At 34.2% G+C, this 23937-nt stretch overlaps 1 protein-coding gene across 1 annotated transcript in view; it reads right to left on the minus strand.

The window, feature by feature from the left end:
- TM2D1 (TM2 domain containing 1) overlaps window positions 1-21152 on the minus strand; it is a 36068-nt gene extending 14916 nt beyond the window's left edge. Inside the window, exons 1-4 of the mRNA XM_016140373.2 lie at window positions 20959-21152; window positions 18993-19066; window positions 8553-8661; window positions 3488-3579 (exon numbers count right to left, since the gene is read on the minus strand). Of these exons, the coding sequence (XP_015995859.2) occupies window positions 3488-3579; window positions 8553-8661; window positions 18993-19066; window positions 20959-21116 (433 nt within the window). The 5' untranslated portion in view covers window positions 21117-21152. The remainder of the gene's footprint in view (window positions 1-3487; window positions 3580-8552; window positions 8662-18992; window positions 19067-20958) is intronic.
- Window positions 21153-23937: the final 2785 nt, after the last annotated feature.

Here is a 23937-nt window from a genome sequence, read left to right on the forward strand (position 1 = left end):
GAGGTGGAAAAAAGGCTTCCAGCTAAAAGCAGCACTGGTAGATTGGGGAATAAATCAATTACAAGAAATAAAGCTATACGTTGTTTAAAAAACAAAATGAGATCTTCGAATTTACTCAGTTGAATTTTTGTTCTTTAACATAAAGGATATAGCCATGGGCAAAAAAAAAAAAAAAAAAATTCTTAAATGATTTTCAGATCTTACCAAATTTTATTCAATCTCACTCCTCAATAAATTCCCTTGTTTAATCCTGAAGTAAAACATATATAATAAAATATCACATTTAACGCTAAATTACTTCTAAAAAAACAAGTTTTGTACGTGTATGACTTACATTATTTATTCAGTTCTTATTAAATTCCAATGATCATAAACGGTATTAAGAATTTTAAAAGGTATATATAAATAAAACCACTGTTTTTCAAAATCATGAAGATTTAAGAAGATTATAAGAAAAACAGAATTTTAGGCTCTGTCTACAACTATTTTCATGAGTCAATATTATATTATCCAGTTAATAATTTTCTTAATGGCAGTAATCATTTTAATTGAAAACGCCAAAATTCCTTAACCTTAGTTTCTTAGTAAAAATGAAAATTTAATAAAAAGACACTTAAATTTTTAAAATTTACATTGTAATTTTACATATTAGATTAGTTAATGAAACATCAAAATCCTTAATATTGAGGATTAAATGTACATAAGCTTAAATGTACATAAGATACAGATAAAAATATTTGAAATGCTTAAGGAGAAATTTCAAGTAAAGATAATGAATTTGTCATGTCAATTTAACTCCTCTCTAAAACTCCACTAAAAGATGGTAAATGGATGTTTGAAGTCACAAACCCAATAGAATAAAGAGAACGGAAGGTAAGATAATAGCAACAAAAATTCAGAAACTGTAAAACATAAATGAGAAGTAACAGACAGCAATCCTGAGAAAGTTGTATCCTAAGTCAACAGTCGATGTTAAATTAATGAACATCTAATGGTTGTTGTGATGTTATTTAAAAATTTTAAAAAGAAACTACGCTGACACATAAAGTTAAAAATAACATTTGCAAGTTTATAGAGTCTCAGACACAAACTGCAAGGTTCTCTTTGACTGAAGCTAATAATGGATTGTGGAGTAACAGTGGCCAGAGAAGGCAACTCCTGGCAAAAAACTAACATTCATTAACCACAGCTGCTACACAGAGTTTTATACAGAGCTTCATTACTGTTTTATAGTTTTATTTTGCAGGAAAAAAAATTTCACAACATATATACCAACACATTATTATGTACTGCTGTAAGTCAAAAACATTAACTTACACTATAGGACATGACAACTCATCTGGCACAGATCACAAGAAGCTAAGAAGTCATTCATTAAGCCAAATATATTTAAAATATATTTACTATTCAAAATCATCATAGAATAAACTATTCTAAAGAATAGTTTTTTTCCTTTAAAACTTTTTAAGTTAGAAATCTTTCTAAAAAACATGATCTTGTCCTGTTAAAGAACATATGAGAAAATGCAAAGACTAGGGCAGACGGCTTCGGATGTATTCTAACCATCACTATGTCATTTCACTTTCTCATTATTAACCTAGTTTCTCCATCTGACCATCCGTCCTTCCATTCAACCATCATCTAATAGAGAGTATTAGACTAAATGAGTTTTATTTTGGCAACTCGGAGGCTTTCTGTGCATATTATATGGTTCTCTGCTGTGTTATGGAAAGGTATGGTTGCTATTACAAATGACATGAAAAGTGTAGTTACACAATCACTCAAGCCAGGACTACTGCATTAATCTCCTTTCAGCTTACTCTGTCACCAGTCTTTCTCTGTTCTAAGCCATTTCCCACAATTTCTCCAGTATTATCTTCCTGAAATATGAATTTGACAACAGTCCTCTCCTTAAAAATTTTATGGCATCTGATATTAAAAGGTAAAGTCTAAGCTTCTTTAGATGACGTTCAAAGCCTTTTATAATCTGACCATAGGCTACCTCTGCAGTCACTTTTCATATCCTGTCATGCCATTGTTCTTCCTACACCATAGACTAACATATCTGCCATACTCTCCACATGTATACATGTTTTCATACCCTGTGCCTTTGCATGAGCTGTTCCCTGTAATTTCCTAAATCTCTGCAATCTGTACATCCTTCAAATCCTAGTTCGAATGTCACCTCATCTAAGAAGTCCTCCCTCATACCCCAAGGCCTATAAAATCAGTCCCCTTTCTGTGCTCTCAGGACTTTGTTATGGTTCTGTAATAATGCATATCATAAATTAGTCTACTGACATATTTTATATTTACTTTCTTTTTAACCAGTCTGAACTGTGATCTACATCATTATTGCCAGAGCACTTAGTTACTTACTGAATAGGTAGTAAGCATTGAATACATGCTTCTTAATGGAATAAATACATGTATATAGCATTTTAAACTCTGACTTCTATTTATGACTTTATAACACTGAGTTCCAGGTAATGCTGTCAGAAACATACTTCCTACCAATCTCATAGTGAAGATCCTCTTTGATCTTTGGTGGGTAGCAACATGGAAAGAATAAGATCAGCTTTGCTAGCTGAAAAACAGAGCATTCAGAAACTTTAACTAAGCTCAGTGAAAGACTAATATAGAAGCAGAATACTACAGTAAATAAAGCATGATCTCTTGAACCAGAAAATCTGGGTTCAAATTCAGGTCATTAACTAAATGTCCTTGGGTAAATGTCATAACAATTTCCCTATCCATAAAACAGGGATGATAACAAGTATGTCACAGAATAAAGCAAGGCCTTGAGAGAGTTAGTAAATCCCTTAACCTCTCCGGTGACAATTTCTCTACCTGTTAAAGAAGATTTAAAGAGGATGATAAACTCAGAGAGTTGTAAGAATTAAATAAGGGCAAACATGTGAAAGTATTGTTCAAATAAAATCTATCATCAAATCTAAACAGTTTCATAAGCTTTAGTAACTATGGAAAATGTGAAGATTATAGCTAGGAGGAAGGAGTGGAAGGGATGCCAAGTATAATAAAAGTCAGGCCCCACACCAGCTTATGGTGGCTATTATAGTTCTAACTCCAACTTCTCCTGAAAGTAGTAGTTTCTATTCCCAACACAACGCTCACAGTCGTTCAGGTATAAGAAAATATTTTTTGGAAGAAGAGAGATATACATTTATTCATAAAATAGTAACTGAACATGCACTGTGTGCCCAGCACTAGCAATGACAGATCAGGTCCACTGTCCTAAGTAAGTGCCTATCCTATCTTGAATGTGTGTTTTCATAAAGATGAAAGTATAGGAAAAGTCTATATTTCTTATCCAAGTTGAACTGTAAAGCTAACTGTAGCTCTATATTCATGGAAGAAATGATAACTATTCAACTCTAGGTACAAAGAACTTGCAACTATATAGTAGTATGCAGAGATTTAAGCTGTAACACAAGTTTCACAAAGATTTTTAATGAAACATACTTACCCAAGGCAGGGTATCCAAGGTAAAATCGATCTGCTCCCAACCATCCAAGAAAAAGAGATAGTGCAACTGCCACTTTGTACGAATAGCCATTTCTGCACAAAATTATAACCTGAGTGTCACATTCATATATTTCCAACAGGTAAACATCTTAGAAAATACAACTTTTCATTATTATTTGTTAATTAGTTCATTCATCCATTCACTTATTCAATTAATGCTTTTGGGTGACTACTACAAGCCAGGCACTATTCTAGGCCATTGGGATATATTAATAAACAAAAGAAACAAAGATCCCTGCCCCTCAAGAGCTTACATTTTAGGGGCAGAAGCAACAACCATTTTAAAAGTAAATCATATATTATAAAGTCATAAATGATATGAAAAAAAATGAAGTAGGGTGTATAGAGAATCCAGAATGCTAAGGGTACAAACAGGAACCATTTCAAGGGGATGATAAGAGTAGGGCTCATTGAGAAGGTGATGTCTGACCTTAGGGAAGTGAGCTATCCATGTCACACCTCTGAGAAAAAAAATGTCCCAGATCCAAATAAATAAATAAATAAATAAAAATAATATTACAAAGGAAGCACAACTGACATGTTTGAGGTCTATTAAGGAGGCCAGAGTAGCAGGAGTGGAGTGAGAGGAAGGAAGAATATTAGAAGACGAGGTCAGAGAGGTAACAGGGGGCAAAGAGGGCAGATCATGCAGGGCCTTGAATACCATTGTAAAGATAGATGGATTTACAAATCATCCCAAAACTCAGTGGCTTAGAACAATAAGCAATTATTCTCACACTTATAGATTACAATTGGCATTGGTTCAGCTAATCGAGACTGAGTTCAGCTAGGAGATTCTGCTTCCATTTGAAGTTTGGCTGAGTCTGAATCCAGACAGCAGATTCAGTTCAAATCAGTTCTGCTTCAATTTCTCTAGTGCCCAAGCTAATGGTACAGCATTTACTTGAGGCAAGTTCTTTTCAGGACATATCACTGAAGTACAAGAGGAAAGCTAAATCCCACAAACACATTTAAGCCTCTGCTTGGTTCATACCTGATAACATTACACAGACCAAATCAAATTACATGGTTAAGCCTAAAATCAATGGAGTGGGAAGTATATACTGCCCAGTTAACAGGGACTGAGAGGGATGAATTTGCTGGACAAATTCAAACTACCACAGGGACTAATGAGTTTAAAGGGTACTACAGAAATCCAGGTGAAAATTAATAGTGTCTTGACCTGGAGTAATAGCAAAGGAAATGGTGAGAAGTGACCAGATTCTGGATGTATCCTGAAGTACGGCCAACTGGATTCCCTCATGTATTAAATTTAGGGTATGAAAAAAATTAGTAAAGATAATGCTAAGAATTTTATCCTAGCCACTAGAGGGATGAAGCTAGTATTAACTGAACTGGGGAAGGCCGAGGATGGACTAGACCTTGAAAAGATGATCAGTATTTCAGTTTTGGATATGTGAGTTTGAGATGTTTATCAGATATTCATGTAGAGTTGCCCAAAAGACAGCTGGATTTATGTCTGGAGTTAGAGAGAGAAGTCCAGGCTGGAAGTATAAATTAGGAAGTTACAACATACAGAAAGTATTTAAATCCATGAGATTACCATGTGAGTAAATATAGACAAAAGAAGAGAGTCACAGACTGAACCCTGAAATACTCAAATATTAAGAGATCCAGATGAGAAGAAATCAGAAAGGAGATTGAGAAGGTGCTAACAATGAGGAAGAAATTTAACTAGAAGAGTGTGGTATCTTGAAGTCCAATGAAGAAAAGTGTATTAAGGAGAACAGAGTGGTCAAATGTGCCAAATGTGACAGATCACATAAGATAATGGCTGAGGATTCGCCACTATATTTAACCAAGAGGAGATCATGAGTGACCTGAGGAAGGGCAATTTTGGTGACAATCTGAGGGCAAAAGACAAAAGACTAGGCTTAAGAAAGACTGAAAGGAAAAAAATGAAGAAAACAAATATGAGACAACTCTTTCAAGGAGTTTTGCTGCAAAAGGGAGTCAAGAAATAGAGAGGTAGCTAGCTAGAGTTACCATTTTAAAGTCAAATCAGATCATGCCAGTCTCCTGCTTAAAATGCTGGTTTTTGCACTGCACTCATAATTAGGATATTTTCAGAGTGCTGGGGAGATAGATGATAAATAGCCCAGAGATTCTATTTATGTATCTAATATTATAAGGATGTCAGCTTTTGTGCTGAGGGGAGTGATGCCCCTCATAATGGAATGGGGCACCAGAATGGAAGTAGAGAAATAAATTAGGTTCTGTAGAAATTCAAGCTATAATGGGCAGTAGCAGTGGAAGAGAACAGTGAACAAAACTGGGAACTATTAAGAGGCCAGAAGTAACCAGACTAAATGTGGGGAAACTTTTCAAAGTTTCTGCTTAAGAAGCTGGGTAAAATAGGTGCCATTCACTATGACATAGGAGGAAATGAATTGAAAAAAAAAGATAAGAGATTCAGCTTGGGACCTTAATGTATACAAAGGTGGTGAGAGAAGAAAAAGGGGTGATTGAATGAAAAAGAGGAAAGGACCAAGGATATAATCCAGGGGATATCAAAATTTAAGAAGAGTAGGTATCAAAGGAAAGAAAAGAGTGTTTTATACTAGAAATCAAGGAAAAAAAGTATTATGAAAAGGGAATGACAAATGCTATGGAAAGATTAAGATACAGGCTTTGAATATCCATTTGATATAGCAACAAAGATTACTGGTGAATTTCAGCATGGCCAAAAGCCATGCTGCATTAGACAGAAAAATGTATTAAAAATAATTATTAGAGAAACAAGCCTTTCATAAAGCTTGCTGAGAAGGGGGATGAATCAGAAAAGCAATTATCTATATAAATAAATTACCCTAAAAATAATCTGCAAACTGATAATATAGCAGAGATGGTCTAATTATTCCTCAAACCAGTTTCTCCTTTTCTCATGGACATACAGCTAAACTACATATTCTAGCCCACCTTGCAGTTAAGTGCAGCCACAAATAAGTGTTGGCCAACAGAATGAGGACGGAAGTGATGTATGCCATTTCCAGGTCTGGCCCATAAAACACTCTTACAAGGGGTATCCTTTTCTCTTTCCCATCTGCTGGCTAAACAGAAAGGACTATAAAGACTAGAGAAAGCAAAGCCACAAGAAGAAAGGAGCAAAGACCTCTGCATGACTGCATGGAGCAACCATCACTCTCTTCACCTCATCCAGACTTCCAAGCCAACAAAAATTGGACTAGGATGTGAGTGAGAGATAACTTCTATTGTGTTTGGCCACTGAAACGCTAAACACATTTGTTATAGCAGTTAGCCTGCTCCAACTAATATAGATGGCCAATATAAATAGCAACATGGCTTGGTAATCAATTGGACATGGTTACTAGACTTTAGTTGCTAGAGAATATATTAAATAATGGCTATATCTGCAATATGAAGATGAAGTTTTAATCAAGTATCAATATTACATACAGTTTGAAATAGAATATGCTAACAGGAATAGAAGAAAAATGTGTTAACTGGAAAAGGGAGATTTGAGGAATAAGAATTTGTCAGCAAGTCTTTATTCCATAGCTGACTAGCATCTGGCTCTTTGACAGACATATAATGAATATCCTGTTTTAAAAAAAAAATGATATCAGTTTATGTTAATTTTGTGACTTACTAGAATTATCTATCGATCTAACTCCCCTTGTTCTGATTCAAAGTTCATCAAGAAAATTCTATCTTGAAACTGTAGATTTTAACTATAGAAGGGGAATAAGCTGGCCAGAAGACTTGGAGTATCTGGTTTCCTTGACAGTTGTAATTCTTATCATAATTGACATCAGTGTCTTCCAAGCATGATTAGTGCAGCTCAGTGGCATTGAGCCTAATCTACCCAGAGACACTGAAAAGAAAAATCAGCATTAACTTGAAAATTAAGTAACAGATTACTGTGGTGTTACCATTACTGGTAATATGAACCTGTAAGGTCTAATTTGTGCGGTCAGCTGTTCTTAAAGATGGTTTCCTTCGTTATTGTATTATATCTTATGATATGTTGGACCAGCACTTAATAAATTATTTGTCATATGGAATGTTTAAGGTAGAAATATCAATGTATAAATTTAAAAACTGACTAAACCATACCAAAGTACTTTAGAGATAATTCCTTTTACCAATTCTTATTTTACTAATGAGAAATCTTAGAACCCAAGAAGCTTAAGTGATTGGCTTAGGATTACACAGCAAGATAGATTCTAAAGCCCGTCCTCATTAATACAGTGAAGTAGGTAGAGTCAAAAGAAAAAAAAGACTCTACTAGTAATTTCTAAGAATTCTAATAAAACTTGTAGAAACAGCCAAACAGTAGTTATTTCTTGATATAACTTCGAATAGGTGCTATCAAACAAAATACAATCATGTATAGTTAAAAGGTAAAAATATAGTGCCAGCAATTAATCAAAGTGGGTTAAACTAAATCATGTTTTTAGTACAAAGCAGAAATATAACATGTTACCTTTACCATAGCAAAATTAAAAGCAAACTTAAAAGCCCTTTAAAAACAGAACATTCTTAACAAATTAAAGACATTTGTCCTAATATCTCAAACTTTTGAATTTTGTTTTATATTAGCATTCATCATCCATATGTTACAAAGAATGAAACCAAGTTTCAAAATGCCCTTAATATGCAGACTATTTAATAGTATTATTTTAATATTATAGATACACAATCCCTTATTTGCACCTAGAAATCTCCCGAATTTTGAAAACAATGTTTTCATAATTCATTTGGTAGGATAAATTGACTGGATTGACATGGCATGAGGCCATTCATAATCTTTTTTATCTCATATAGTGAATTACTGGGGTTTACGTTGTTGGTAAGTTGCATTTATAAAACAATATGCACACTTAAGAGAAGTTTCCTGACACAGATAAAAGTTATATTAGTGCCGATTTTCCCTGTAAGTTAACTCTTTATCTCTTCACTTGTGCAATCAAAATATAGCATAGGCAAGTAATCTGAAAATTTAGCTTCAGTAATATACTCACACATTTCGGCAAGATATGGACTTGAGAAAACCAACTTCATTACCAGTAAAATGTGTTTCATTGCCATTGAAATCCTTACAAGTTATGTTGGGTGCTGGAAAACATGGAACTAAAGGCAGAAAAAGGCAAGAAATAATTATTATTTTTCTGTAGGAAAGGTATATAATTATGTTTTTTAAGACTAGCAAAGTGCACAAGAAAATATAATATATAACAAACCACCTTCCCATATAACACCTGATATGAGACTTTAGATAGGAAAAGCTACACAAACACACACACATACACACACGAATGTATATCTACGTACACCTATATGTTCATGTACAAGATACAGATAATATGGTCTCAACATAAAAATGCAAGTACTGCCACAGATGGTTAGACGCATGGACCAACTAGTTCAATCTCCTGCCTCTGACAAAGGTGTTAAGCGAAGAAATGTACAATATTACTGCCTTTTACTTCATCTCTAGGATAAAGAATACTTCTGGAATTTTTGTTGGTAACTTGTTGGGTAATTGGGTAATAAAGTAAATTTAACATAATCTGACTTTATATTTTCAGTTTATATGAACTCTTGCAGATGATGCTGCCATAAACTAGTAAGATTCTTTTTATCCATTGTAAATAGATTTTTCACTTATCTAAATGTATTTGTTTCTCTAGTCCCTTTAGGATTTGATGTAGTATATTATTTCAGTATTTAGGAATTTTTCTTACTCATAGCCCAGATGACATAATAAGAGGAAGTTAACATAGCTTACTATGAGCTGGGCAGGCACTGTTCTGAAGCCTTTATAGCATAATCATGTAAAGACCAAGAACTTTGGAATGAAAATGACTTATCTTTCAGAACCTTGGATTCCTTGTAGATAAAAGCACCAAAATTGCCTATAGCATAGGATCACTGTGAGAATTAAATATGAAGTACCTAGCACCAGCCACAGCTTATAGTAGGGATTCAATAAATGTGTAGTGCCTTTTCCTCTTTCACCATTTCTGACTAAAAGGTAATAATGTTTTCAGGCTAGTTTTAGTAAATGCTTATCTCCATGTTTAGCATCAATAATTTGTATTTAAATTTCCAGTTACTTTATACACTTTATTAACTGTATTCAACTTTCCCAAACAAGGAAGTGCATGCACTAAAAAGCAAAGATCAATACAAATAAAAACAATTTAAATAAGAAAAAGGACTAATAAAATGAAGGGAAGAGGGAGAGTGAATAAATAATTATACTAAGAAATGACTAAGGTAAAACACTAATTAATGGACAAATGTACCTCTGAGTGTCCTGGTAGTTAAGACAAAAAGCTTTACAAAGCTATTGTAATACAACTAAAATAAAGTATACCAATTCACTTAGAAACTACTGTAGGAACTTGGTTTAGTTCATAACATAAGGAAAACAGAAGGTAATAGAGAAGGTCTTCAATAAGAATTTTTATAAAACAATAGAGATTTTTCCATACAGTCATTTCTTACACTGACTCCAGATATAAGCAAGGTCTTATAATGTCAACACCTATGAGGTAAGGCAAAAGTTAACTCGATTTATATGTAGCTGTTTGGCCACCTTTGATACAGGGATAAAATTTATTGACTTTTTAAATAAATTATCATGTCTCTTAGATTTTATTTCTTGAAAATTTGCCATCTTAGGTCATAGTTTTGACTAAAGCTATATAGTAGACAACTCAAAACTGAGATCAGCAAATATCTGAAATGCTACTATATATTTTATGTTACCAATTTAAAGGAAATCAGTATGCTCTATTGCAATGACTGGGGGCACTTTTGCTTTTGGGACATTTGGTAATGTTTGGAGACATTTGTGGTTATCACAACTGGAAAGCTTCTCTGGCATCTAGTGGGTAGAGGCCAGGGATGCTCCTAAACATCCTACAATGCACAGGATGGCCTCTTCATGACAACAGATTATCTTGCCCAAAACATTATTAGTACCAAGGTTGAGAAACCCTGCTCTCTCTCAGTGGTCTTCAAAAAATTTTGCTCACGCATTCCCTATTTCTTTTAAGCTGATATCTAAAATTTTTCATCACAGATTTACATGATTGGGAAAAAATATAATTTGCAGCATATTGTAAATACCGCCATTAAAATGTAAATGTTACTTCACTCTTTAAAGTGGAATCTAAACACCACAGCAATTTGGTAGCCATCATGATTCAAGGAAGGATATGAAAGAACTCTTCTTTAAAATTCAGAAATTTTACATCAATTTTAGGAAAAAGTACACATGTAGAAGCTGAGGATCTGAAAATCGATTCCTTTAAAAATAGCTATTATGGGCTGAATTGTGTCCCTCAAAAAAGATATGTTGAAGTCCTAACCCTCAACAACTCAGAATGTGACTTTACTTGGAATTAGGGTCTTTGCAGATTTAACCAAGAAGAGGTCATTAGTGTGAGACCTAATACAATGACTGGTGTCCTCATAAAAAAGGGGAAACTGTGTGTGTACACACACAAAGAAAAGATGATGTGAAGGCATACGGGGAGAATGCCATGTGAAAACAGAAGGCAGAGATGGAACTGATGTGGTTACAAGCTAGGGAATGCCAAGGATTGCTGGCCATCACCAACAACCAGAAGAGGAAAAAAAAAATTCTACCCAGAGTTTGAAAGGGAACATGGCCCTGCCAAAACCTTGATTTCAGATTTCTAGCCTCCAGAACAGAGAGCGTATATGTCATGCAGTTTCTAGCACTCTGTTATAACAGCCCTAGGAAACTAATTCAATATCTATACCTGTTTACCCTTTTTAACTTTTATTTTTCAATTAGAGTTGACATTCAATATTATTTTACGTTAACTTCAGGTATACAGAATAATGGTTAGACATTTATATAATTTACAAAGTGATCCCCCCTCCCCATATTCTAGTACCCACCTGGCATTATATATACTCATTAGAATATTATTGACTATATTCTCTATGCTGTACTCCACACCCCTGTGACTATTTTGTAACTACCAATATGTACTTCTTAATCCTTTCCCCTTTATCATCCAGCCCCCCAATCCTCTCCCATCTGGCAATCATCAGCTTTTTCTCTGTATCTTTGAGTCTGTTTTCATTTTGTGTGTTCATTTATTTTGTTCTTTAGATTCCACGTGTAAGTGAAATCATATGTTATTTCTCTTTCTCTGTCGGACTTATTCACTTAGCGTAATACCTTCTAGGTCCATCCATGTTATTGCAAATGGTAAAAATTTTTTTCTTTATGGCTAACATTCCATTGTACATATGTACCATATCTTCTTTATCCAATCATCTATTGATGGGCACTTAGGTTGCCTCCATCTTGGCTATTGTAAATAATGCTGCAATGAACCTAGGGGTGCATATAACATTTCAAATTAGTGTTTTGGTTTTCTTTTGGTAAATACCCAGAAGTTACCTCTTGGAAAGCACCTCTTACCCCCAGGAATCTATGTACTCATTTGAAGACCAAGCATTTAGGCAGTAGGCATGTAAGTTAAGTAAAAGAGATACCTAGTTCAAAAAGTTAAATTTTTACTTTGATGAGGGCCATTCCATCTCCACAAAGAAGTTATCTGAAAGACTATCTATAGATCAACACAAGTTTTTCTTCATAAAGAACCTTTCAAGTTTTTAAAATCCTCAACATAACTAAGTTCCAGACTGAATAATTGTGCTATAAAACAATTCTATTACTAAATTTTGGATAATTTTTCTCTAAATGTATTACCTTGCACTTGCTGAGTTTGAAGCTGCCACTTTCTTGTCTTACAGCCTTGTTAGATCTTCCTGCAGACTGTCTAAAATCAGATCTTAAAGAGATAGTTGCAATATGAAACACTATAATTACGATTCCAAGTGGGGTTATTGTCTAATACACTTTGCCTAACAAAAATGTATTTTTTTTTATAATGACAGTTCCTGAACAAAATTTTGAAAGAGCAAACATTTACAGGTGAAAATGTAAAAATGTACTGTAAAAACATTAAAACTAAGAAATCATATTTTTATTTTTCAATTAGATACAATTAAAACTCATATTTTGACATAGTTTTCAATGATATATTTTATCACCTCTACTATATTATTTGTATTCAATATGAGCTCCTTTGTATTCAATACAAAACAGATGAAAGAGAGAAAAATGCCTAACACTCCTGCACTAGAAGCTCAGGAAAGATACAAATAGTGGAAAGAGGTGTCAGAGTGAAGGGAAACCACATTACTACAATGATCCAGAGAAGTCTGACATAAGTTTGAGCTAATTATTTTGAAGGATGAAAATTACTTTAATGAGGATGGGCTGCTCTTCTACCTTAAAAATGACATGAGAAAATAATAAGAGAAATACTGAGACTGATGAGATTTGTTTGAATTGATAGAGAACTCCAAAGAGAATGACTTTGCAACTAGATGAATCTGAGTTTAAGTCCAAATTCTGTCATTTAACTAGTATGTGTGTTTTTGAGGACAAGTTACAAAACCTCTCAACCTTATTTTATAATCTGTGAAATGGGGATAATACCTTTGTAATACTATTATACATGCATAAAAGCATATGTTGTATAAAAGCATGGTACTTGGTTAGAGAAAGTGTTCAACAAGTGTGAGGTTCTTCACTCTAGGGAATTAGAGAACTTCAATACTGAGAAGACTAAGAGAAGGAACCTGACTTGAGAAATAAATTTAACATTGTGAGTGGCTATAAAATTAATGGAAGATTTTGTGAAATGGAATTAATCAATTCAAAAGAAGCACTTTTACATACTTTATAATTATCTTTGTTTTTAAAAAGCTGTATGTAGAACTAGTTAATATGGTTTTTTTTTTCCCTTCTACAAACAGGAAAACTGAGGTTCCAAGAAATTAAGTGAGATGATCAAGTCTCCTAAGTAGATAATGTTCTACAAGTCCTAGATTAACATTCGTTACTCTTAATACTCTTTCCATTATACCACTATAATTCCATGCTTACATTGATTTTAGAAATGAGAAATAAATTACCATGATGAGATTAAGGAAGTCAGTTACCAGTAAATGTTAACTAGTAGACAAAATTAAGCAACATGTTACAAGCCTGAAAACTATTCAATTTGCAGTTTTCTTGCAAAAAGTTTGGCTCTAGTCATTATCTAGAATTTAGATATCATTTATTAAAGCCAGTAAGTACACAGTATTTCCCAACTATAAAAAGCACTGTTTTTTAAATGCAAAAAAAGTTAAACAAGAAATAATTTATTAAGTTTCATAACAGTAAAACAGATGACTAGAGAGTAAGTAGGTGGTTTGAGATCCTACCCCAGTTAACATGTCTCTGGACTGATCGTGATCAGTCAAATAAAAGGACCAGACTCGATATGATTTCTATTAACAGGTTATGTTGAATAATGACCAGATAATTAAATGTGCTAATCTAGAATTTGGGTGAAAGCAAAAGATAAAGTTGGCAAAAGCCAACCCTATCTTCATATTCCCAGCATATAAAGATAGCTCTCCTCTGGGACTGCTGGAGTTGGAAAATCATCAATTCACAACTTTCATAATAAAGAATGGTTCAGGCCAAAATCATAATGGATGGTAACTCCAGGAAAAATTTTTGACAAGAAATAGGATATTTGCATGATCATAATGAATTCCCCCAAAGACTATTTAATAGTTGCAAATAAAAATATATTAACTATATAGTGGAAAAATCTGAGTTAGCAACATTTAACAATTAACATCACCAATGAGGCAGATGGATATCATGTGACTCGATGTGAGATGCTGAGAACACTCCATCACTTATGTTATTTTCCAGCCTGGAATGTATAACCTAAATCTAATCATAATGAAATATTAGACAATCCCAAATGAGCAACATTCTATTAAAATAAAAGAACTGCAGTCTTAAAACATATTAGTGTCATTAAGGACTAAGAAAGCTGTGAAAATGTTCCAGTTTAAGAAGACTAAAGGCAAATCTGATCTTAGGAACTTTTACTGGGGGAAAATGCTATAAAGGCATTATTTGGGCCATTTGATAAAATTGGAATACGGTTAAGAGAATATCTCCTTAGGAAAAACACAAACGTATGTAGGGCAAAATTATATATACAAAATCAGAGAGCATGCACGAGCACACAATGATAAAGCAAAAGGGAATGTGTTAACAAGTGGTGAATCTGGGTAAAGGATATATAGGTATTTTTTGTACCACTTTTATTTTTGCAACTTTTCTGTAAGCTTGAAATTGTCTCCAAATAACATAACTAATTTATGCTGTTAAAAGTTAGGATAATGGTTATCCATTAAGGCAGGTAGTGACTATAAGAGAGTATGATGGAGGCTTTTGGCATGTTGATAATGTTTCTTGATCAGGAAGTACTTATACATGTTGTTTGTGAAAATGCATTTGAATTATACTAATGGGACTTTTCCGCAAATATATTTCAATGAAAATTTAAGAATATAAAAATGGCCTTCTGCCAAAGGACCAGAGCAAAATTTTTGGAGATGGAGTCTAAATATTTTGTATTTCACTGATCAAAAATAAAAACACTTTCCTACACACACACACACACACACACACACAGACACACACAATCTAGACAGAATACTCCTTGAGGACAGAGATTATGTTTTCTTTCATATATCTATACCATGTAATAATTGCTCAATAAATGAATTAAATAATTTCTCAATAAGTATTTCATAATATATACCTAATTTTCATGAAGTGAATTGTTTTGAACTATTTATTTCATTTAATTACAAATTATTTATTACAGATAATTTCCCAATAAATAAATATGCTTGTTAATTGGCATTGGGTTAACTGGAAACTCTTTTAAGATCACATCAATTTGTCATAATTGAATTTTCTTTGCCTTTGGTCCCAATTCCTACTATCTCCAAACTTCCCTCTCTGTGAAACATTCCTTTTCATCCCTACCCAGAAAGTACCATTTCAGAAAATGAAACTTCATGTTTCAAGGGGCATTTTGACGTTCTCTCTGATCAGAACTTAGAAATGATTCACCTTGGCCACTCCACTAGCTTTCTGTGTTTTCAAAAGCAATTTAAGAAAAAACACAAACTCCCTGTGGACAGACATAGCCTTATGAGTGTTGGGCTGGAATGGTACAACCTACCCCAGCTCTTGGCTGGACACCTTTGTGTCATGCACAAACTGTACATCCATATGCAAAAGGTATATGACTCATTTATTTCAGAAACTTTTTCTTTGTAAAATCATGACAATGTTTTAAAGTTATTTATTTGTTAATCTAAAGCATTTTACATATGTTCTGAGATTCAGTTAGGCACTTGGTTTATTCTCTACAAATGAACTATCATATCATTCCCTTACATAGAAAGCCTTCCTTTTATTTTCCTATAGATCTCCTCTTAAATTATCCATGAGTAATTCTTGATAAGCCATGACAGTACTGTTAATACCTCCAAGTCCTTTATACATCCTAGCAGTCTGATCATTTGGCTTTGTATATGTTTATAATTTATCAATAATTGTTTAAGTGGATACAAACTTATTTTACACAAAAGAGACACCTGACTGGAGGGCAGACCTCTTTCGGGGCAGTATTTTTGTTAGCTGTATAATTAATTTCCTTTAAAATTCTTACACCGGCAAAGAACTCTGCAGGCTAGAAAATGCCGTTTTTGAGATAGCTAGCAGGCTGGCTGCTTCCTAAAGTTAGATATGTGAGTCTCAACAGCAGTCACGACAGATTTCCAACATCTTATCATATAAGTTGTTGAATATTTGAAAGCTGATTCTTCTTTATGTGCATTAACTCTATTCTCTATGTGTTCCAAAAGCATAAGAGACAGACAACTACATAAAACAAGCAAATCAGAATACACCTATAAATTTTAAAAGGAGGGGGTTTCTTGCAAACTTCAAGTTTAAAACATCTAAATTAATGTTTACATGTTAAGCAATGTCTACTATATAAATCATATATGTATATAACCTATTACTGTTTATATGGTAAAATTTCACTATTTCCAAATAGTAGCAAAACATTATAACAGTTTAACACAACTTACTTTCAAATATGCCTGCTGACTTGAATTGGGCTAACAGTGTAACAAAACATAAAGGTATAAAAAGATAAAAGCAGAACTGCTTTTAAAAATATATACAAATTCATAATCAACAAGTTATTTGATACTTTTGAAAAACTAAGTTCTTTGCTTTAACAAACATAATTCCTTTAATCTCATTTACATAATGAATCTGTTTTATAGCTTTTACTTATAAACATCAATCATCAGCTTAATTCATGTCTAATACATTTCATGTCTAATAAAACATTCAGTATATATTCAATAGGTACACTTTTTCTCAAAATGATACTGTGTAATTGCCATCATTATGTACTCAGAATACTAAACAGATCCAATATACATCTATTTGCCTCCCTTCCACATATACCCTTTTAGAAGACTAAAACAATTTATTAATTTTTATCTGGCATCCCCCATATTTTCAGAGTAACAGACGCTCCCTTAAATCATTATGCTGAGGGTCTGTTATTCATTATCAAAATTTCTCTAAAAACATATGGATACCAAAAGAAAAAGAAGAAACAAAGAAAATACTGATGTATACTTAAAATCCTTACTGTGCTATTTTTATATTTAGGATGTAACTAAGTATATTTTACAAGTGCATAATGTGGGTGATATAACTGCTCACTGTACCTTACTGTACTAACAGTCTCAAGTTCTTTTTGCATAGTTCAAAATCTAAAGAAGCACCTTTATACAACGAAGTTGGTACAGAGAGTACCAAAAAAGATATATAAATTGATTCCAAAGGTTTAAAAAAGCTAATGAAAATATAAAACTTACCAGTTCATATAATTAAAGAGAATAAGTTTCTTTTTTAAGTCCCCTAGCCAGTTCTCCAATTTTAAGTTGTTCTGGAAACTGAATAACAATGTTATAACTCAAGAAACAACACATTAATGAATTACTCTTAGTGATCATACATTAGTCTATAAGATGCTTTAAAAAATTAATGTAAAGACATCTTTTGGCTTGACTTTAAGTTATACTACAATGCAACAGTAATCAAAATGGCATGGTATTAGCAAAAAACAGACACACAGACCAGTGGAACAGAATTGAGAGTCCAGAAGTAAACCCATATTTATATGGGCAAAGAATTTTTGACAAAGAAGCCAAAAACATACAGTGGAGAAAGGAAAGCCTCTTCAATAAATGATGCTGGGAAAACTGGAAAGCCACCTGCAAAAGAATGAAACTAGACTGTTGCTATCACCACACACCAAAATTAACTCAAAATGGATTAAGGACCTGAATATGAGACCTGAAACAATAAAATGCATAGAAGAAAACGGAAACTAAACTCAAGGACCTTGGACTTAAGGAGGATTTTATGAATTTGACTTCAAAGGCAAGGGAAGTAATAGCTAAAATAAATGAATGAGACTATATCAAACTAAAAAGCTTTTGCTCAGCAAAAGAAACCGTCAACAAGGTAAAGAGACAATCATCCGAATAGGAAATATAATTGCAAGCCACACCTACAATAAGGGCCTAATATCCAAAATATAGAAAGAACTCATATGACGCAATAACACCAAAAAAAACAAACGATCCAATCAAAACAGAGGCAGAGGACCTGAACAGACACTTCTCACTAGAGGACATACAAATGGACACCAAATATATGAAAAGATGCTCAACATCACTAATTATTAGGGAAATGCAAATCAAAACCACAATGAGATACCATCTTACACCTATTAGAATTGCTATAATCAACAGGACAAGTAATAAAACATGCTGGAGAGGATGTGGAGAAAAAGGAACCCTCATACACTGCTGGTGGGACTGCAAACTGGTACAGCCACTATGGTAAACAGTATAGAGGTTCCTCAAAAAATTAAGAATTGATCTACCATATGATCCAGCAATCTCTCTACTGGGTATTCACCCCAAAGACTTGAACTCTTATCTGAAAAGATATTTGCACACCGATGTTCATAGCAGCATTATTCACAGTGGCCAGGACATGGAAGCAACTGAAGTGTCCTATGATAGATGATTGGCTAAAGAAACTGTGGTACATGCATACGATGGAATATTACCCAGCCATAAGAAGAGATGAAATACTGCCATTTGTGACAACATGGATGGACTTTGAGATAATCATACTTAGTGAAATAAGCCAAACAGAAAAAGTTGAAAATCACAATATCACTTATATATGGGATATAAACCTAAAAGCAACAAATGAACAGGACAAACAAACAGAGACTCATGGACATGGACAATGAACTAGTGATTACCAGAAGGTAGTAGGGAGAGAGGAGATGGGAGATAGATGGGGAAAAAATTTAAATAATTTCTTCAATTAAAATAATTAATTAAATACATGTTTCTGGAAGTCTTACCATGAGCTGTGTAGTTTGTACAGTTAACTGGTTCTTGTGTAGCATCATTTATTTTTGGATCTTTACAAATATATGTAAAAAGAGTTAAGGAAATATGAACTATATCCCAACACAAAACATTACTATCTTGTCTTTAATACCTCATATTATACATTTAATGTTTATATTCACATGTAGAGAGGCTGATAGTGTATCCAAAAGAAAAAGCACAAATGTAAATATACTTTCAGTGTCACTAAATAATACTTGAGCAGTAATTTATTACAGGGAAAGTATATTAACATATACTAAAAGCTCTACCAGAGGATGCCTTCATAAAGAATATTAGTCAGAGTTTAAGCACAAAGCACAAAAAAAAAAAAATGAAAATAAAAATCTTTAACAAATTATTGTAAGAATGTTTCAGGGTTAAAAAAAATCAGTTTCCAGAGACTTGTCTGAACTCATTTATGGGGTCCCAAGTATTGCCATATATACATAATTTCATGTAACACAAATAACCCTGTGAGGTAGAGGCTATTACTTACACATTACACAAGCACAAACTGAGGCTCAAAGTTTGAGTGACTTATCCAAAATCATATAAGTGACAGATAGTGAAATAAGGTTTCCTGATTGCAGTCCTGATTGCAGACTGCAGGGAAGATAGTGTTTTAGGTGGGTCTACAAGGTCTCCCCAAAAGGATTTAAGCTTTTGGAAATGTAATAATTATCCTCTATGGATGTTCAAAACACCTGGGGAGCTTTTCAGTTTCCTAAATATTTTATTGACACTAAAATGAAGTAAATTCACAAGATGTCTCTGGACATAGAGCCCGACACCTGTTTCAGGTTTCTGAATTACTGCTGGAAACCTCATTTTTATGCCAGTAGTAACAGACATTTTCTAGTTATCATAACCTCATAGTCTTATCTTATCAGACACTTCTCTCTAGGGTTCAAAAAGCATAACTCTTCATATTGCCCAACTATTTTCTTAAAGAGAACCACTCTGATATTTTTGCCAACAACTCAATTTACTAGGTCACTGATTCTCATAGTTCAAGCGAAATGATATTCAATAAATAAGAGCTACTCTGTAAAAACAGAATAGCTGTCTCTCCCCTAGCTCACATAAAAATACTATAGAATTCTTAATTTTAAGATTTTCTCTCACAGAATCTTGTACAACTGTTTTTGTTGTACAATACGTACAAAACTAATTTTGTACATAAATAGCTATTTTAATTTGAATGTAGTTCCTAATTCATATTGTTCCTCAGTTTGTCAGAACTGTTAAATGAAAACATCCACTTAACCCTTCGGCCTGTTCCCTCTTCTGTAAATAAACAGTTAACACATATAGTCCCTACGACTTGACAGGCGTCACTCTAAGTGATTTACCTGTGGTACTAATTGATCACAACAGACCTTTAAGTTGGTTCCATTGTTATTTGCCTTTTTATTCATAAAACAGAGTTCAAATAATTTGACCACGGCTACAGAAATCTGCCCCCTGACAGTCTGGCATCTCACGGAGTTTGAAAATGATATAAGGTAACAGATGTAAAGTTAATGACAAATGGGCAACAAACACCGGTTACATCATTATTAATTCCTCACCCCAAGTTGGCAAATTTACAGGGTTGAGCCTGTCAATCTTTTTATTACTAGTGCCTAGATTAGGACTTGCATATTTCAGGAGCTACATGTTTGCTGAATAAAGCCACCGGTTTAAAAAAAAAAAAAAGTAGACCAGAAGAGGAACCGCCAACAATTGTAAAATTCCAAGGAAATCACATACAGTGGCCTCTGTTCTTTCCATCCTACATCGTTCTATCGCTCTTCACCTGCCTGGGTCCCTTCGTCATTAGAAGCCAAAGGTCACCGTTCCCTTCAGTACAACCCTAGCCCGCGTTGAAGCGGCGACCCACTCGCGACCCCAAATCTACCTCGCCCCTAAAGGGGTGCTCCTCACAGAGGATATTGTCCTACTTTGAGGTCCTCGCACTTAAGCGTCTCCTCGCCCCCGGAAGCAGCAGCTCCCCAAGGTCCCGTAGTGACCGACACGAACCACAAGACACCCAAGAGCTGGGCAGCCACAACCTCAGGAACAGCTGGCCTGGTGGGCCAGGCGGCCGCCATGCTGGGGACCAGCGCATTCCCCACGACTTCCGGTTCCGCCTTCGCCTAGGCGCGGGCGAGAGGGAGGAGCGAGGTGGGCTCTTAAAGGGACCGTGCTTTGTCTACACAGAGGTTCTTCGCCCTGTGGGCCGCGGATTCACCTAAGAGAGTTTTGGTTGGTCTCCCAGACTAGAAAAAAGGAGAAGGCTGTTTTGGAGAATCAGCTACCTTTTATCCTGTGCTCACTTTGGAGCTAACCTGCTGTGTCTCTCCGCGAAAGTGTCAGCGGTGTCTGGCGATATGATAAACGCTTTACAAGCATTATCTATTAGTCCTGGTAGGATTTGGGTTTGCAGGTAACAAACTAGGCGTAAAGACGGTAATTAGCATGTCGACTTTAGTTGCTAAGTTGGAATAAAAGGATGTTTGTCCGATTTCAGAATCTGTGCTCTTACTGCTGTGGTATAATGGCCTCCCTGTTATCTTAGAGGAGAAATTGTGAAAGGCTGCTACGACCAGTACTTAAGGACTCTATCGTAAAGATGGGCATTGCACCTTTATTTTTAATAGTGAAAATTTAGGTGAGGGAAAGGGGCTATAACAATAAGGAACCAAAGAGTTTAGTATACTAAGCGAAAAGTTGGAGGTTTTCCCCTCCATCTAAGTTCTGCAGTGAAGATATCTTTTATACTGAACAAATGTGTACTTTTAAAGTGAAACTTTAATCTTTTTTTCTCTAATGTAAAAACATTTGAATTTGAATGGTGCCTCTTTATCCACTGACACTAATTTTGAAGACTTGTATTATGGTTCTCAAACCCTAGGGAGCATCATAATCACCTGAAGGATGGGCTAACCCTCAGTTTTTGACTCAAGATCTAGACTGGGGGAGAATAATTTGCACTTCTAAGGCTTTTCCCTAGTGATGCTGATATTGCTGGTTCAGAGTACACACTTTGAGAACCCTTGGATAACGTTCTGTATTATAAGTACATGATATTATTTTAGTAATATTTTAGAATTTTAACTATTTAAAATTTTTCTTAAACCAATTTTGCAGCATTACTGCACTATTTTTTAAAAATCTCCTTCCGTGGCCCTGTGTCTCCTAGGCAAATGCCTATAAAAAACAAGTCGTCTTTTATATTTATCCGATAGACTGTTCATTTTAATGGTTGTTGTCTATATAGGTGTTCAATATAAAGCTGGATGATTATGATACATTATTTTGAATTTAGTCCTCAAAGCTTTATATGAAATATGAACATGTAAATTGGCTTTAAGTTATGTATTCATAAAGAATAGGCGGCCACTTGTGCCTAAGCAACCAAGCAACATAGTACCTAGCCCTTCTCAACAACTTAGGACTGCACACCCTTACTATGTAAAACAGGGCGCCCAGATGTTCTCTAGGTGACAGCTACTTCTCTGGCACCCACTTTAATCCAGAGATAAAAGTATAACCTCTTCCCTGATTCGAGGAGAAAGAGCTGGTTTCCTAGGGGTGTCATGGGCTGTGGCACACCACCAGGATCCGCCTCCTTTCTTCCCCACCAGGATCAGAGAGGATAGAAGGCAGCATTAAACTTTTTCCACATTCACACCCCTACCTTGTGGGTCTGTGTTCTCTCTAGGGATATACTGGTTTAGAGGAAAAAGAAGCAACTTCTGGTTCTTCTCCTGAACCTAGAAGTCGAGTCCTTAATGAGATGGCTATTTTTAAATCAAAACTTTTATGTTTACAGGTTTAAGTGATAAAAAATTTGAAATTTACTTGTTCAATTTTTAAACTTTAAAAATTGTATGTATGGTCAAGCTAAGATTAAAATGGATAACTAACTCAATTGGATCGTTTTTATATGTGTATGTGAACTCTCACCAGATCTTTAAGTCTTGTCATTTACAGGCAGTTATTGTTTTACTCTGATGTTTTTGCAAAAGTGTTTTTCAAAGATGTTTCATCTTGTGGGAAATCCATGGAGAGGACCCTGACACTCTAAAATACAGATTTCTAGTAAACTTTCAGATCATACCATTAAACTGATTTGCAGAATTCTAGAAAATTTTTAAAACTGTTAACAAAAAGATTGAAACAAGAATTAATAACATGGGACTTAATGAACTGGTGAGGATGATTATAATTTTATGAATTTTTATTTGAAATACTACTTTTTTATCTTTGTTTTCCAAAAATAAGAATTTTTCTCCTAAGCTATCTGTGACTTATAGCAATTTGGTAAATTATACTTTTGTAAGCAAAATTAATCATTTACTTTCCTCTCCAGAATTTAGAAATCTTAGTATAAGCTACACCTTCATTTTTTCTTTTTATTTTTTCTTTAGTTACTTCCTATCTCACGATTAATATGAGAGGTTAAGCGCTCACTATAATAGTTGTTTCCTTTTTCTCCTATTTTCTGCCTGGAAAGATAACTCAACACTGGGCACCATCTTTAAACCTACTTCTCAGGTCAAAATGTGCAACTAGCTGCACACACAGTCAAGGATGTTCAATGCCTAGTGATGTCAACACTGAGAAAGGTATTAGATTTGGAAGAATATGTTTTTCTTGAACAGGTAACACAACAAATAAGTACATGATTTAAAAAAAAACAAAAACAAACAAACAAAAAACACTATCAAAAACCTTTGAGAAAAAAGAAATCTTAGAGAAAATTATTGGAGCTACCACCAACGCAATAGCCAACCAGGAAAAATCTTTAAATTCCCTTGTGCGACTTATATTAGACAGTAGGATTGCTCTTGACCATATCCTAGTTAAACTTGGTGAGGTTGGCTGTGTTGTTAATACCTCTTGTTGTACTTGGATAAAATACCTCTG

Source organism: Rousettus aegyptiacus, unplaced genomic scaffold, assembly GCF_014176215.1.
Source record: "Rousettus aegyptiacus isolate mRouAeg1 unplaced genomic scaffold, mRouAeg1.p scaffold_m13_p_1, whole genome shotgun sequence".
NCBI lineage: Eukaryota > Metazoa > Chordata > Mammalia > Chiroptera > Pteropodidae > Rousettus > Rousettus aegyptiacus.